The sequence below is a fragment of the Rosa chinensis genome, chromosome 4 (assembly GCF_002994745.2).
Source record: "Rosa chinensis cultivar Old Blush chromosome 4, RchiOBHm-V2, whole genome shotgun sequence".
Taxonomy (NCBI): domain Eukaryota; kingdom Viridiplantae; phylum Streptophyta; class Magnoliopsida; order Rosales; family Rosaceae; genus Rosa; species Rosa chinensis.
In genome coordinates, this window is record NC_037091.1 from 57825805 (window position 1) to 57840810 (window position 15006).

Sequence of the window (15006 nt, forward strand, 5' to 3'; positions counted from 1 at the left end):
CCCCAAAATCTTGATTCATGAACACCTTTCCTTGAATTGAAGACAAACAGAGAAGATCTAAGAGTATGAATGAGATTGACGAACTGATACAGATAGCAGCGGGAAAAAAATAGCGGTGAGAGATGGTCAGGCCTCCATGGGCTTTTATACTATAATGAAGTAATCTGGGGTTCACATCCAAAACCAATTGGCAATGGATGGAGTGGCCTAAACCCTTATAAACCCATAGCCAAGGTCCCATTTTTCCCATGTGGGATGTGTATATTCTCAACAATAAGTACATCTGATATTTATCTTTACATAGGTGGTTGTTAAGTTCATATTTTACCTAACTGGTTCACTCAGAGCAAATAGGAATTCCTTTGGTAGCATTTATTGATAGCCTATAAAAAGGAGCAGCTAGCTTTGTTATGCATCTATCTGCCAGCAGTTTGAAGTCATATATCAACCATGGAGATAGAGAACCTCTTCCTTCCTCTATCCATCATCGTTTCCGTATATACTCTCGCCTTCATCTTTTACACTATCAGGTCCAAACCCAACTCCAAAATGAATCTTCCCCCAGGAAGTTTTGGATGGCCAATCATCGGTGAAACATTCGCCTTTCTGAACGAACCGCAGGAGAAGTTCGTGGGCGACAGAATGAAGAAATACTCCCCAAAAGTCTTCAAAACCAGCATACTCGGTAAGCCAACTGCCGTGCTTTGCAGCATTTCCGGCCACAAGTTCATCTCTTCCAACGAGGAAAAACTGTTTCTGTCATGGCGACCGCAGTCCACACAGAAACTCTTCCGCTCCTCCTATGTAAGTATATTGGGCTATTACCATTCAATGCATGATTTCCCATTGTCACAAGGAAACCGGAGCTTCAAGGAAACAAAGAGGAAGATACGATCAAGCAAAATTGATTCACTGATCTTGAGTTTAATATATATGCATTCCAAATCATGTTGCATAATTTAAATTGATTTGGTGCATTTTGCATCAAAGACTTTTTTGCATGCATAACAAATAAACAGGAAACATTGATTTCAGTTTTTGATATCTTTCTATATTTAACTTATTTGATGATTAAAGAAAAGATTTGTTTGAGGGGGAGTTTTCCTCCTGTATAAAAGGTTTCGAAACTAATACAAGTTTAGGGTTTTTCGTTTTTCATGCATAAACATTGTTCACTCTTGAACCATTAGTTTTTGTTAAAACCATTTTCTGAAAACTCTCATTATTTGTTCCGTGTTTCTCATGTGCTGTCTATTGCTTTCATAATTCGTTGTCAAAGATCTGTGAGACGTTGAGAACAAGGAAGATCAGTTGGTTGATTAGAGTTGATAGATTGATAATCGAGTAAACGTTAGATCAGTTGTAAATCAAGTTAGCATTTGTTGCTAAGTGAATGTGTTTGTTATGAACAACACAACTTGTATACTCTAAACTCATTTGATTCATATTGGATTGATTTTTCGTGTTGGCTACGTTAAAAGCCACGCAGTGAAGTTTCCTCAGTGGAGAGGTTTACACTGCGTTAGCAATTTCTGTGTCCTTCTTGATATAGTGATGTCTTAGTTAAGTTGTTCTATTGATTATAGCACAATATCATTCTGTTTGGTATTTTCATTTGGCATCAGAGCGGGTTCTAGATTATTCTAGTAGATCGCAGGGATGATGGAACAACATCGAGATAGGGCTGCTGGTGGATCTGTTAATAGTCCTCCATGGTTTGATGGAGGATGTGAAAAGTACACTCAATGGAAGATATACATGAAATCATACTTGTATGCGCAAGATGAACATGTATGGAACATTGTGGAAAATGGCTGGAAGACACCAATAATTCCAGTTAAAGGCGAGGGCTCATCAGTCTCTATTCCTAAGCCACAGAAGGACTGGACTGACGTAGAAGTACGTGATCTTCAAGCTGACTTCAAAGCAAAAAATAGCATTTTCACAGCTCTCTCTGAACGTGAAAAGCTGAGGATTAGTCACTGCGACACTGCAAAACAAGCTTGGGATCTGTTGCAGACTACATATGAAGGAAACAAAAAGGTATGTGCACAAAAACTGCAAGGTCTGATTTATGAATTTGAAACTATGACCATGGGAGATGATGAAACCGTAGATGACTTTCATGGTAGAATTCTAAAGATTACTGGTCAATGTCGTAGTCTAGGTGCCCCTTTTGATGAAGATAAGGTTGTCAAGAAAATACTTAGAGCCTTACCAGAAAAGTTTCACTCTAAAGTCACTAGTATTGAGGACTCTTTTGACATTGATGAATACCCTTTGGATGAACTCATTGGAAATCTAAAAACTTATGAACTAAGACTAAAACCGGAAAAGAAATCCAAAGGTGTGGCTTTCAAGGCTGTGAAAGGGAAAGAAGAGGAAGATGAACCACTTGATCTTGCTCTTCTGACCAAAGAGTTCAAAAAGTTTCTTAGAAATAAATCCTCCTCTCAAAGTTTCAATGCTCCCAAGAAAAACTTTGTTAACAATGATAACAACGTTAAAGGGAATTTTAAAGCAAATAAATTTGGAGAAATAAAATGCTATGAATGTGGTGGCTATGGCCATATTTCTACTGATTGTGGTAACAGGAAGCATGGAAATAGCAACAATAAATCCCTTCTCTCAACATGGAGTGATGATGAACATCAGGAGGTCGAAAATGTTGCCTTCGTGTCGTCTCTTTCACTGGAATCTGAAAGTGATGAAGAATTCTCAGATGATGAGACTAATGTCCGCTGCAAACAACTCTATAAAGCGTCAAAAGCCACATTAATCAAAAATGCAAGTTTGGAGGATGAAATTGTGTTGCTGAAGGCTAAAAATGAGAAGTTGGAACTTGTATGGAGGACTTCTCAAAACACTTGGGAACAAGAAAGGAACAAACTCATAGAAGAGCTACATAACTCACAAAGTGACAAAAGTTCCCAGACCTGGAAGATACAATGTGCTGAACTGAAAAACAAAATCAAGATTCTTGAACTTGAGGTAAAAGGACAACATGCTCTAAACTTAAATCTACTAACTGAAAATGAATCATTGCAGAAAGAGCTGAAGTCCACTCAAGAGAAGTTCACAAAGTTTGAGATAAGCTCTGCAACAGCATCTAAGTTGTTCAGCTCCGGAAAGCCCACCATGATACATTCGGACTTGGATATTCTGGAGAAAGCTCCAAAGGCACACACTTTGTGAGAGAGTCCAATTCGGAAGTGGAGAAAAGTGATCCAATCACCCAAGTCATCAAGAACACTATCACAAGGGTTGACAAGGAACCAAAATCTTCTCAGAAGGTCACTCATGTAAGGATGAATCAGATGCTTCCGACTGATCATAACAGGTATGCAACTCTTAAGTCTTTTATTCCTACATGTCATTACTGTGGTAAATTAGGACATATTAGACCAAGATGTAATGAGAGACATAAGTCAATTCCATCTGGTGAGGATAAGCTATCTGTAAAATCTTTACATTGTGAGCTTAAGGAGCAGAAAGAGCTTATCAACAAATCGGCTAACCTGATTACTAAAGCAAACATGCAAAATAGAGATAAACCTGTCTGGATTAGAAAGGACTTGAATAATCATCGTTCTAATCACTCTGATTCTACTGACTCTATTAGTGATATCTGTCTCATGACAAGTGTAAGTACAGATAATTCTTCAACATATATTGAGGCAACCTGCCTGGTAGCACTCACTGCCTTGGCAGACAAGCGGAAGGATTTCTGGTATGTGGATAGTGGTTGCTCCAGACACATGACTGGAGATAAAGCTTGGTTCATCTCATTCGAAGATGAATGCACTACTGGTTCAGTTACCTTTGGTGATGGAAGAAAAGCAAAAATTCTTGCACGAGGAACAGTCAATACTCCTAGAATTCCTAATCTAAAAAATGTTTTGTATGTAGAGGGTTTAACTGCCAATCTAATAAGTGTCAGTCACTTGGCTGATGATTATGAGGATGTTTGGTTCAACAAGCAAAGATGTGTGATTCTCGATAAAAAGGGAGAAAATGTTATGAGAGGTAAGAGATCTTCAGATAATTGTTATCACATTCAATCTAATGAATCTCTAAATGTACAGGATTGCTTGTCTGTGAGATCTGCCGAAGAAACCTTCGAAATATGGCACAGAAGATTAGGACATGTAAACTATCAGGATCTACTCAAATTATCCACTAAGCAGTATGTCAGAGGTCTACCAGCACTAAGTGGTAAGACCGACAAGATATGTGGAGTATGCAAAATCGGTAAGCAAGCCAGATCTCCTCATAAAATAATAAACGCTGCCACTACCACAAGAGTATTGGAACTGCTGCATATGGACCTTATGGGACCAGCTCAAACAGAAAGCATTGGAGGTAAGAAATACATACTTGTGATCGTTGATGATTTCTCCAGGTACACTTAGGTTAATTTTCTAAGAGACAAAGCTGAAACTTTTGAATCATTCAAGGGCTTAAATCAAAGAATAAAAATTGAAAAACAGTCCACAAACATGTGCTTAGTAAGAGTAAGGTCAGATAATGGAACTGAGTTTAAAAATGCTGCGTTTGCTAACTACTTTCATGAGTTAGGTGTTTCCCATGAGTTTTCAGCCCCGATCACTCCACAACAAAATGGAATAGTTGAGCGCAAAAATAGAGTGTTGTTAGACATGGCAAGGGTAATGCTGCATTCTGCTGGTCTAAGCTCAAACTTTTGGGCTGAGGCAATCAGTACTGCATGTTACACCATCAACAGAGTCTTCTTGAGACCTGGAACTGACCAAACAGCTTACGAGCTGTGGAAAGGTAAGAAACCAAACATAAACCACCTTCATGTGTTCGGAAGCCCTTGCTACATATTAAGAGATCGAGAGCAACTCGGAAAATTTGATGCTCGAAGCAATGATGGTATCTTCCTTGGATATTCTATTAATAGTCGAGCATATAGAGTCTATAACAAAAGAACCAGGATTGTTATGGAATCTATTAACGTGTCTATTGATGATTACTACACTAGACAGGAGGAAGCCTTTACCGATACATCATCTCCTCTCAGCTCAGAATCAGAAGACACATCAGCTACTGATGACCAGAAAGAGGATGATGACAACATCTTCGAGCCAGCTCCTCAAATGAAAAGAGGGTTCAAGCAAGTCCAAAAAGATCACTCTCGTCAAGATATTATTGGACAAATCTCAGATGGTCTCAAAACAAGAAGCCAAGCTGCTCCACAGGTAAGTGCAGAGGAGGTAAGTCGAGGTAATGCCTTAATTTGTTTTATCACAGAAAATCAAATCACAATGAATATCATATCTCAGTGTGGGTTTGTTTCCCTAATTGAACCAAAGAATATTAAGGAAGCCTTACTAGATGATGATTGGATTAGTGCTATGCAGGAAGAATTAACTCAGTTCACTAGGAATGATGTGTGGTACTTGGTACCAAGACCTAGAAACTGTAATGTAATAGGGACTAAGTGGATATTCAGAAATAAAAGTGATGAAAAAGGGAATGTAATCAGGAACAAGGCTAGATTAGTGGCACAGGGGTATTCACAGGTTGAAGGTCTAGATTTTGATGAAACCTTTGCTCCTGTTGCAAGATTAGAATCAGTGAGACTACTTTTGTCTGTAGCTTGTCACTTAAGATTCAAATTGTTCCAAATGGATGTCAAAACTGCCTTTCTGAATGGGGTGTTGCAGGAAGAAGTATATGTGGAACAACCTCAAGGTTTCAAAGATCCACATAATCTAAATCATGTTTATAGACTCAAGAAAGCTCTGTATGGTTTGAAACAGGCTCCACGAGCCTGGTATGAAAGACTTTCCACTCATCTAGTGGGAAAAGGATATACAAGAGGATCAATTGATAAAACATTGTTTGTAAAACAAGTGAAAAATGATCTTATCATAGCTCAGGTGTATGTTGATGACATTGTTTTTGGCTCTACATCTAAATATCTTGTCAATGAATTTCAATCTGTCATGGAAAGTGAATTTGAAATGAGCATGTGTGGTGAACTAACCTTTTTCCTTGGACTGCAAGTAAAGCAACTTGATGCAGGTATTTTTCTCTCTCAAACCAAATATGCTGAAAATCTCATCAAGAAATTTGGCCTCGAATCCAAGAAAGTAGTTAACAATCCCATGAGCACAACTACAAAACTGAGCGAAGATTCAAATGGAAAATCAATCGATTCAACTCTCTATAGGAGCATGATTGGCAGCTTGCTATATCTCACTGCCAGTCGACCTGATATTTCATACAGTGTGGGAGAGTGTGCTTGATTTCAAGCAAATCCCAAAGAATCACACTTGGAAGCTGTCAAGAGAATCATTCGCTATGTTTCAGGTACAGTTAACTGTGGCATTTTCTATACCTTTGAAACTAACGTGGAAGTTTTAGGGTATTCTGATGCTGACTGGGGAGGAATCTTAAAGGATAGAAAAAGCACTTCTGGAGGCTGTTTCTTCGTTGGGAACAACCTTGTTGCCTGGCACAGCAAGAAACAAAATTGTATTTCTCTATCTACTGCTGAAGCTGAATATATTGCTGCTGGGAGCTGCTGTACTCAAATGCTTTGGATGAAACAAATGCTCAAGGATTACGACTTCTCTCAAGGTAAGTTATCCATCTTCTGTGATAATACAAGTGCTATCAATATCACAAAAAATCCTGTTCAACACTCTCGAACGAAACACATTGATCTTCATTATCACTTTATTAGAGATTTGGTTGAGCAGAATATACTTGAGTTAAGTTTTGTGCCCACTGAAAGTCAACTTGCTGATTTGTTCACTAAGCCTCTTGACACTGCTAGGTTTGAGATGTTAAGAAATGCTTTGGGGATATGTTCTAAGTATTAAGGCACTCAAATGTTTGTCCACTGTTGAGAGAGAACATTGTGATCTTAGTGTACCTTGACCACTGTCATTAGTGACTTGTACATATACTCTGGACATTGTTGTCATGTCTTATTCTGGACAAATATTGTGTACTTATGGTTCGTATCTTAGTCAGTTAATTCTCATATGCACTTTCACTTATAGCCTATGTGGTGGCATGCTCCTTGTTTACTGTCAAAAGAGATTCAGTGAAATAGGCGAACTAATTAAAATGCTCAAATGATTCCTTCCCTCTTCTCAAAGTAATCAGGTCCTAGTTGTGGTGAACTTTCTAGGATTTGTAAGAAACGAGAATGGATAATTCTATCCCATCTCTCCTAGTAATCAGGCCTTAGTTGTGGTGAACTTTCTAAGGTTTGCAAGAAACGAGTTGGTGAGTGATCTGTGCACGAAAAATAAAATAATGCAGACAACTACTCGAGACTCTTTCCATGGAGCATCCTTGTTATGTTTAGTACCCTAAGAACATCTGTTCTGGGAGTTGCTGAGAAGAGTCTTGTTACATGAGTTCTAAGTGTCAACATATAAAAGAGGTCTATGACTCAAATACATTACGTGCTTGGGAACAATGTTTCCTACTCCTTCTAAGGAGATTCCTTGAGCTTAGTTCACATGTTTAGTTCTCTTACTTCACTCCTTCTCTCTTTCACTAAACTTGTTTCTAAGCCCCATATACTGGTTCTACTCACTTTTATCACAGGTTTACTCCCTAAGGTCTGAATATGAGTACCAATTCATTTGTTGATAGAATACATCATGCTTCATGCTCGGAACTATGTTCCTTTCACTACGTGATTTGTGCTCTCTGTGATTAAACTATGCTATTTTTTCTCTCTTCGATATGACAATTGCTTTCAATATCTTGATACTTGGCAAAGGAAACGATCATGTGATATCATTGCAGATTATGAGAATATTTTTGTCTCTTCGTTTTTTTCCTTGTTTGCCAACTGAATGCACTTAAATTCCTTATTGATTAAGCCTAAGTTGAGGGGGAGAAATAAATTGCATGCGTGTATCTCGGAAAACTAAATTGTCATAATTCCTCTTCCCTTTGAGACGCTATTCCAATCGGTGTGTCCTTTGGTTTTCCCTAAACCTACTACTTAAATATATATAGCCTCTCTTGTCTCCCTCGATTTTACTCTTGGTTGTCTCTGTGTGCAGGTTCTTTCAAAAACTGTTACTATCATCATGGTTCGCACAAAGATCACTCCTCGCCTTGGTGGACACCGGCGACTTCCTCCTCCAGAGGAAGGCCGTCAAGCCACTGCGAGCGCTGGCATTCTCCATCCTGGCATGCAACGTGAACGAAGTCGCACTCCTCCTCCTCCTCCTCGTCGATCTCCATCCCCTGACCCCTCTCGCTACTCCTCTCTTCGGGATGCTATCCTCGTGGCTGATTGGAGAATAGCCTATCTCACAACTGACATGGATGACATGCACTCTCTCCTCGTTCGCACCAACCATACTCTCAAGGAAGTCCTCAAGGAAATCCGAAACATGCAGCGCCACCCTCCAGGGTTTGACGCTCCTGGTCCGTCCATGCATGTCCCGGAGGACGATGATCAAGAGGAAAGCAAAGGTTCCATGGACACCGAGGAGTATCAGGACATAGTGACCAAACTGCTGGAGGAGTTTGATGTTCCTTCCCATTCAAAGGGGGAGAAGTAATTTCCATCTTTCCATCTTCTTCTTTTCTGTTTCTGCATTTAAATTTTTCATGAACAATAGTTGTTTTGGTTTTGGGTTTGTAAGTGCATAAGCACAGACATTTTTGGGATGCTTTTTGTTATTAAGTAATTTTTTTTTCGATAACTTGGATCTGGAAAAGGATGGAAACTGATTCCTTAATCTAAGTAGCCCTCCTTGTTTAGTGATTAGTGTTTATCTGTGAAAACTAACATGCAGGACAAAAAGATGAAAAATCATGTGTTGAATGGGAATGCCCAAAGGGGGAGATTGTAAGTATATTGGGCTATTACCATTCAATGCATGATTTCCCATTGTCACAAGGAAACCGGAGCTTCAAGGAAACAAAGAGGAAGATACGATCAAGCAAAATTGATTCACTGATCTTGAGTTTAATATATATGCATTCCAAATCATGTTGCATAATTTAAATTGATTTGGTGCATTTTGCATCAAAGACTTTTTTGCATGCATAACAAATAAACAGGAAACATTGATTTCAGTTTTTGATATCTTTCTATATTTAACTTATTTGATGATTAAAGAAAAGATTTGTTTGAGGGGGAGTTTTCCTCCTGTATAAAAGGTTTCGAAACTAATACAAGTTTAGGGTTTTTCGTTTTTCATGCATAAACATTGTTCACTCTTGAACCATTAGTTTTTGTTAAAACCATTCTCTGAAAACTCTCATTATTTGTTCCGTGTTTCTCATGTGCTGTCTATTGCTTTCATAATTCGTTCTCAAAGATCTGTGAGACGTTGAGAACAAGGAAGATCAGTTGGTTGATTAGAGTTGATAGATTGATAATCGAGTAAACGTTAGATCAGTTGTAAATCAAGTTAGCATTTGTTGCTAAGTGAATGTGTTTGTTATGAACAACACAACTTGTATACTGTAAACTCATTTGATTCATATTGGATAGATTTTTCGTGTTGGCTACGTTAAAAGCCACGCAGTGAAGTTTCCTCAGTGGAGAGGTTTACACTGCGTTAGCAATTTCTGTATCCTTCTTGATATAGTGATGTCTTAGTTAAGTTGTTCTATTGATTATAGCACAATATCATTCTGTTTGGTATTTTCATCCTATCAAAAAGCTGCTTCCGAGATCACCAAACGAGCCGATTCAGTCCATATCGGTAAAGCACCAGGGTTTCTTAAACCTGAAGCGGTGGTTCGGTACATAGAGAGCATGGAGTCCATAGTTCAGGAGCATTTGAAGGTTCACTGGGAAGGAAAAAGCACAGTTGAGATTTACAGCCTCGCTCAGCTACTTGTAACGACTCTGTCCGCTCGATTCTTCACTGGACTCCAAAACAATAACGACCGTTGTGTTAAGTTTGCCGAGTTGATTAATATCATAGCCTCAGGGCTGCATACGTTCCCAATTAATATTCCAGGAACCGAGTTTTATCGAGCGATGAAAGCAGCCGAGGCTATGAGGAAGGAGGTACTGTTGTTGATCAAGGAGAAGAAAGCGGCCGTGTCTTCCAGTGGAGCCAAAGTAACCGACACCATGTCTCATTTGCTGTTTAACCCGGATCCGACTAGACGGTTCATACCGGAGAATGAAGTTGCAGATAAGGTCATGGGTTTGATGACGGGTGGATTTCACTCCCCTTCCATGGCTACAAGTTTTCTCATCAAGTTTCTTGGTGAAAACCCTAAAGTTTGTGAGAAAGTCCGAACAGGTATAATAGGAGCTAATAATCTTGTCTATTACTAACTTACTTCTTTGTTTAGGAAATAAAATAATAATAGCTAGCATACTGCTTTACCAACTAGTTAAAATTCCAATGTGATCTAATGCAGAACAATTGGAGATTGCAAGCTCAAAACAAGATGGTGAGAATCTTAATTGGGAAGATATACAGAAAATGAAATATTCTTGGGCTGTAGCACTTGAAGTGATGAGGCTGGTGCCACCTCTTCAAGGAACGTTCAGAGAAGTTGTTACCGACTTCACCTATGAAGATTACACAATTCCAAAAGGATGGAAGGTATCTATACATGTTTGACAAACGGCTAGTTGTAGGAGAGAATAATAGTGATAAAAACTATGCACATCCCCTAATTACTAGTTAAAAGTTCAGTGAATTAATATCTACTTTATCTTATTGTTTTCAGGGATATTGGTCCTCCAGCAGCACAAATAAAATTGCAGAGCATTTTCCAGCACCAGAAGAGTTTGATCCGAGCAGCTTTGAGAATGGAAAGGCCGCTCCAGCTTACTCCAACATCCCATTCGGAAGCGGTCTTCGAATCTGTCCAGGAAAAGAATACGCTCGACGTCAACTTATGTGTTTCCTCCATCACGTCGTTACAAGACACAAATGGGAAGTGATAAATACAAAGGCCAAAATTGCAGGCGGTTTGAATCCTGTTCCAAAAGAAGGGTTTCACATGTAGAGACTGGAAACGTAATTGCAAAGAAACCAAACTCAAACTGGATGGAAATTTCTTGCTTTATTCAATCAGTTCAGGCTTATAGCCTCAAACACTAACAACTTAAGCTAAAAACATGAACACGTTTTGGCTACATACAGCCACGTGCAAAACAGAAAACAAATACGAATTCAAACTAAAACTGAATCCTAGAAACTAGGACATTATTCAACTGAATGACAAAACCTTAAGAACAAGTCAAAACCCTTCAATTCCCTCCCTTAAGCTAATGCAATAAACAATTTAGCTTATATCAGTGACATCACACATTCCTAACTTGCTCCTGAGCCTTTGAAAGGTGTCGAACTTCAATGGTTTTGTCATGATATCAGCCAACTGATTTCTACTTCCACAATGGACGAGAGAAATTGAACCTTCTTTAGTGAGATCTCTGAGGAAATTGTACCTTACATGGATGTGTTTGCTTCGACCATGAAGCACTGGGTTCTTGGAAAGTTTGATGGAGGAGCTGTTGTCACAGTTGATTCTGATGCAGCCCTCCTCATGTCCGAGCTCCTTCAAGATCTTCTTTAACCATATCGCCTGACATGCACACATAGTTGCAGCAACAAACTCGGCTTCGGTTGTTGACAAGGTCACAATCGGCTGCTTTTTAGAACTCCATGAAATAGCTCCAGAGCTTAACAAGAAAACATAACCACTTGTGCTTTTGCTATCCTCCATGTCCCCAGCATAGTCACTGTCAGTGAATGCCATGAACCTGTCATCTCCACCATTCTTGTAATATATGCCATAATTCACAGTCCCTTTCAAGTATCTAAGAACTCTCTTTGCCGCCTGTAAATGCAGCTCAGTGGGTTTTGCCATAAATCAGCTTATAAGGCTGGTAACAAACATTAAGTCCGGCCTGGTTGCTGTCAGGTACATCAAGCTGCCTACAAGCTGCTTGAAGTAGGTCTCATCGATCACAACTCCATCTTTGTCTCTTCCAATTTTGAACCCCGGTACCATAGGACTGTTAACTTCATTGCTTTCTATCATTCCGAATCTTCTTAGAACCTCCTATGCATATTTCCTCTTATAGATGAAAATACCTTCTTCCTTTTGTAAGACTTCAATACCAAGGAAATAACTCATACTTCCCAAGTCAGTCATGTCAAACTCTCTCATCATAAAATTTTTAAACTCAAGCATCAAATCAGCGTCATTACCAGTATAGATTAAATCATCAACGTACAGACTTACAATGATGATTTTACCTCCACCTCCTTGCTTTGTGAACAAAGTTTGTTCACTCTCACATCTTTGAAATCCTTCATTGACAAAATGAGACTCTATACGACTGAACCAAGCTCGAGGAGCTTGTTTCAGACCATACAAAGCTTTGTGCAATTGATACACCATGTGCTCCTTGCCCTTCTTCTCATAGCCTTTAGGCTGCTCAATAAACACTTTCTCAATCAAATCTCCGTGCAAGAAAGCAGATTTGACATCTAGTTGAGAGATCCTCCAGCCCTTCTGAGCAGCTAAAGCAATGATGGTCCTTACTGTGTCTAGTCTTGCTACAGGTGCAAAGACTTCTGAGTAATCAATCCCCTCCTTTTGTGAGTAACCCTTTGCTACTAGGCGCGCTTTGTACTTGATCACTGCTCCTTGCTCATCACGCTTGGTTTTATAGATCCATTTCACCCCAATTTTCTTGGCCCCCTCTGGTAAGTCCGTGAGGGTCCAAGTCTTGTTCTTTTTGATTGAGTTGATTTCAGAATCCATAGCCTGGCGCCACTTTTCTTCTTGCACTGCATCTTCAAAGAAAGTAGGGTCTTCACCCGTGACATCTTGCACCATATAAGATTCATCCTCACTCAACCCTTCACCACTCTCATAATCCTCCATCCAGGCAGGCCTTCTTCTCACCCTCCCTTCATCTACGCCACTTGCTACAGACTCATCTATTCCTTCATTCCCATTTTCTTCTCCTGTTTCTTCTCCCTCACTCACATCATCATCATCACTCCATTTTAAATCTACTGAAATTTGCTGCTCATATGTGTCACCCCACTCCCACATCTTTTCTTCTTCGAAAACAACATCCTTGCTCACCACTATTCTTTTTGCACTAGGGTCAAACAACCTGTACCCTTTAGATTCTTCACTCACCCCCAATAGAATACAAGTAAAGCTTTTGTTATCTAACTTACCTTTTCTTGCATCCGGAATGTGCACATGTGCAATGCTTCCCCAAACCCGGAAGTGATCCACAGAAGGTTTGATTCCACTCCATGCCTCTTGGGGTGTGACATCTTTTACTGCCAAGGTAGGACATCTATTCAGTACGTAGAAGGTCCACATTACAGCTTCAGGCCAAAATGTTTTTGGGGCTTTCTTGGCGGATAACATTGATCGAACCATGTTCATCATAGTTCGATTCTTCCTCTCGGTCACGCCATTTTGTTGTGGCGTATAGGCTGTGGTGAGCTGCCTCTTGATTCCTTGCTCTTTACAGAAGTTGTTGAACTCATGAGATGTAAATTCTCCTCCTCTATCTGTCCTTAAGCACTTGATAAACATCTCTGCTTCCTTCTCAATCATCTTCTTGAAGTTTTTGAAGCTGTTTAGTGCCTCAGATTTTTCACACAAAAGATACACCCATGCCTTACGACTAAAGTCATCAATAAAACATAAGATATACCTCTTGCCACTGTTGGATGTGGGAGAAATAGGCCCGCAGATATCTGCATGGATCAACTCAAGAACTTGACTTGCCCTCCAGGTGCTTCGTTTTGGTAGGGCGTTCCTGTGTTGCTTCCCATTTAGGCAATCTGTGCAGGTAGTCTTCGAATCTTCAAGCTGGGGTAGTCCATGAACCATCTTCTTAGATTGCAAGGTTCTTAAACCTTTGTAACTTAGATGTCCGTACCTCTGGTGCCATAAGTGAGTTAAGTCCGAGCTGCTTGTGTGAAGACATTCTTCGAGCTGAGCATTTGAGGCTTGAGTTTCAGCTAACAGGATAAACATGCGATTCAAACTCATTTTGCTTTGAGCAATCTGTCCTCGGTGTGGATGATAAATGTTACAGGTGCCATTTTGAATCAAAATCGATAGGCCTCTCTCTTGAAGTTGCCCGATGCTCAAGAGATTGTTCCTAAGGTCTGGAACAAAATATACTTCTCCAACAATGTAAGTAGCACCATTTAAAACAAGTTTCACACTTCCCTTTCCAATAACATGCATTCTAGAATTATTTCCAAGTTTTACTGAATGTTTAAAGTTTACATCCAAACTTGAAAACATACCTCTATCTCCACACATGTGATTAGAGCACCCAGAGTCCAAGAACCAAGCATCCTATCTTTTTGCATTATGCATATCCACGTATGCCATTAAGAGCAGGTCATCTTCTTCTTCTAGTTGGGCGTAGTTTGCCTCCTTGTTCCATTTTGGGCACTCGTATTGAAAGTGACCAAGGTTGTGGCATTTGAAACATTCCACTGTTGCCCTATTGAAAGTCTGCCTTCCTCTCCCTCGACCTCTTCCTCTGAGAACTGCTCTTCCTCTGCCTCTCATGTTCGCTCGATCTTCCACTTTTAAGACTTGATCGTAGTCTTCTCTGTTCAACCTCTGGAACTTCTGCTCGTGAACCACTAACGAGCTTTGCAATTCATCAATGGATATGGCGTTAGTGTCTCTTGACTCCTCAATGGACACCACCACATAAGTGAACCTCTCAGTTAGGGTTCTTAAAATCTTCTCCACTATCTTCGAATCCGGCATGTCTTCACCGTTGCTCCTCATTTTGTTGGAGACAATCATCACCCTAGCAAAATACTCCGTGATGGTCCATTCTTCATCTCAAGCACTTCAAATTCTCTTCTTAGTGACTGATGAAGGGACTTCTTCACTCTGTCATTCCCTCCGAATTTCCTCTTCATGGAGTCCCAAACAACCTTGGCAGTGCGTCGATCCAGGATCTGTTCGAAGGTTGTTCTATCAATGGCTTGATAGAGATAGTGTTTCACC

At 39.8% G+C, this 15006-nt stretch overlaps 1 protein-coding gene across 1 annotated transcript; it reads left to right on the plus strand.

The window, feature by feature from the left end:
* Positions 1–450: 450 nt before the first annotated feature.
* LOC112200746 (beta-amyrin 28-monooxygenase) lies at positions 451–10992 on the plus strand. The gene is made up of 5 exons (XM_040518810.1): positions 451–804; positions 3769–3778; positions 9681–10274; positions 10396–10583; positions 10711–10992. Exons 1-5 carry the CDS (start codon positions 451–453, stop codon positions 10990–10992), a joined length of 1428 nt encoding a protein of 475 aa, XP_040374744.1.
* Positions 10993–15006: the final 4014 nt, after the last annotated feature.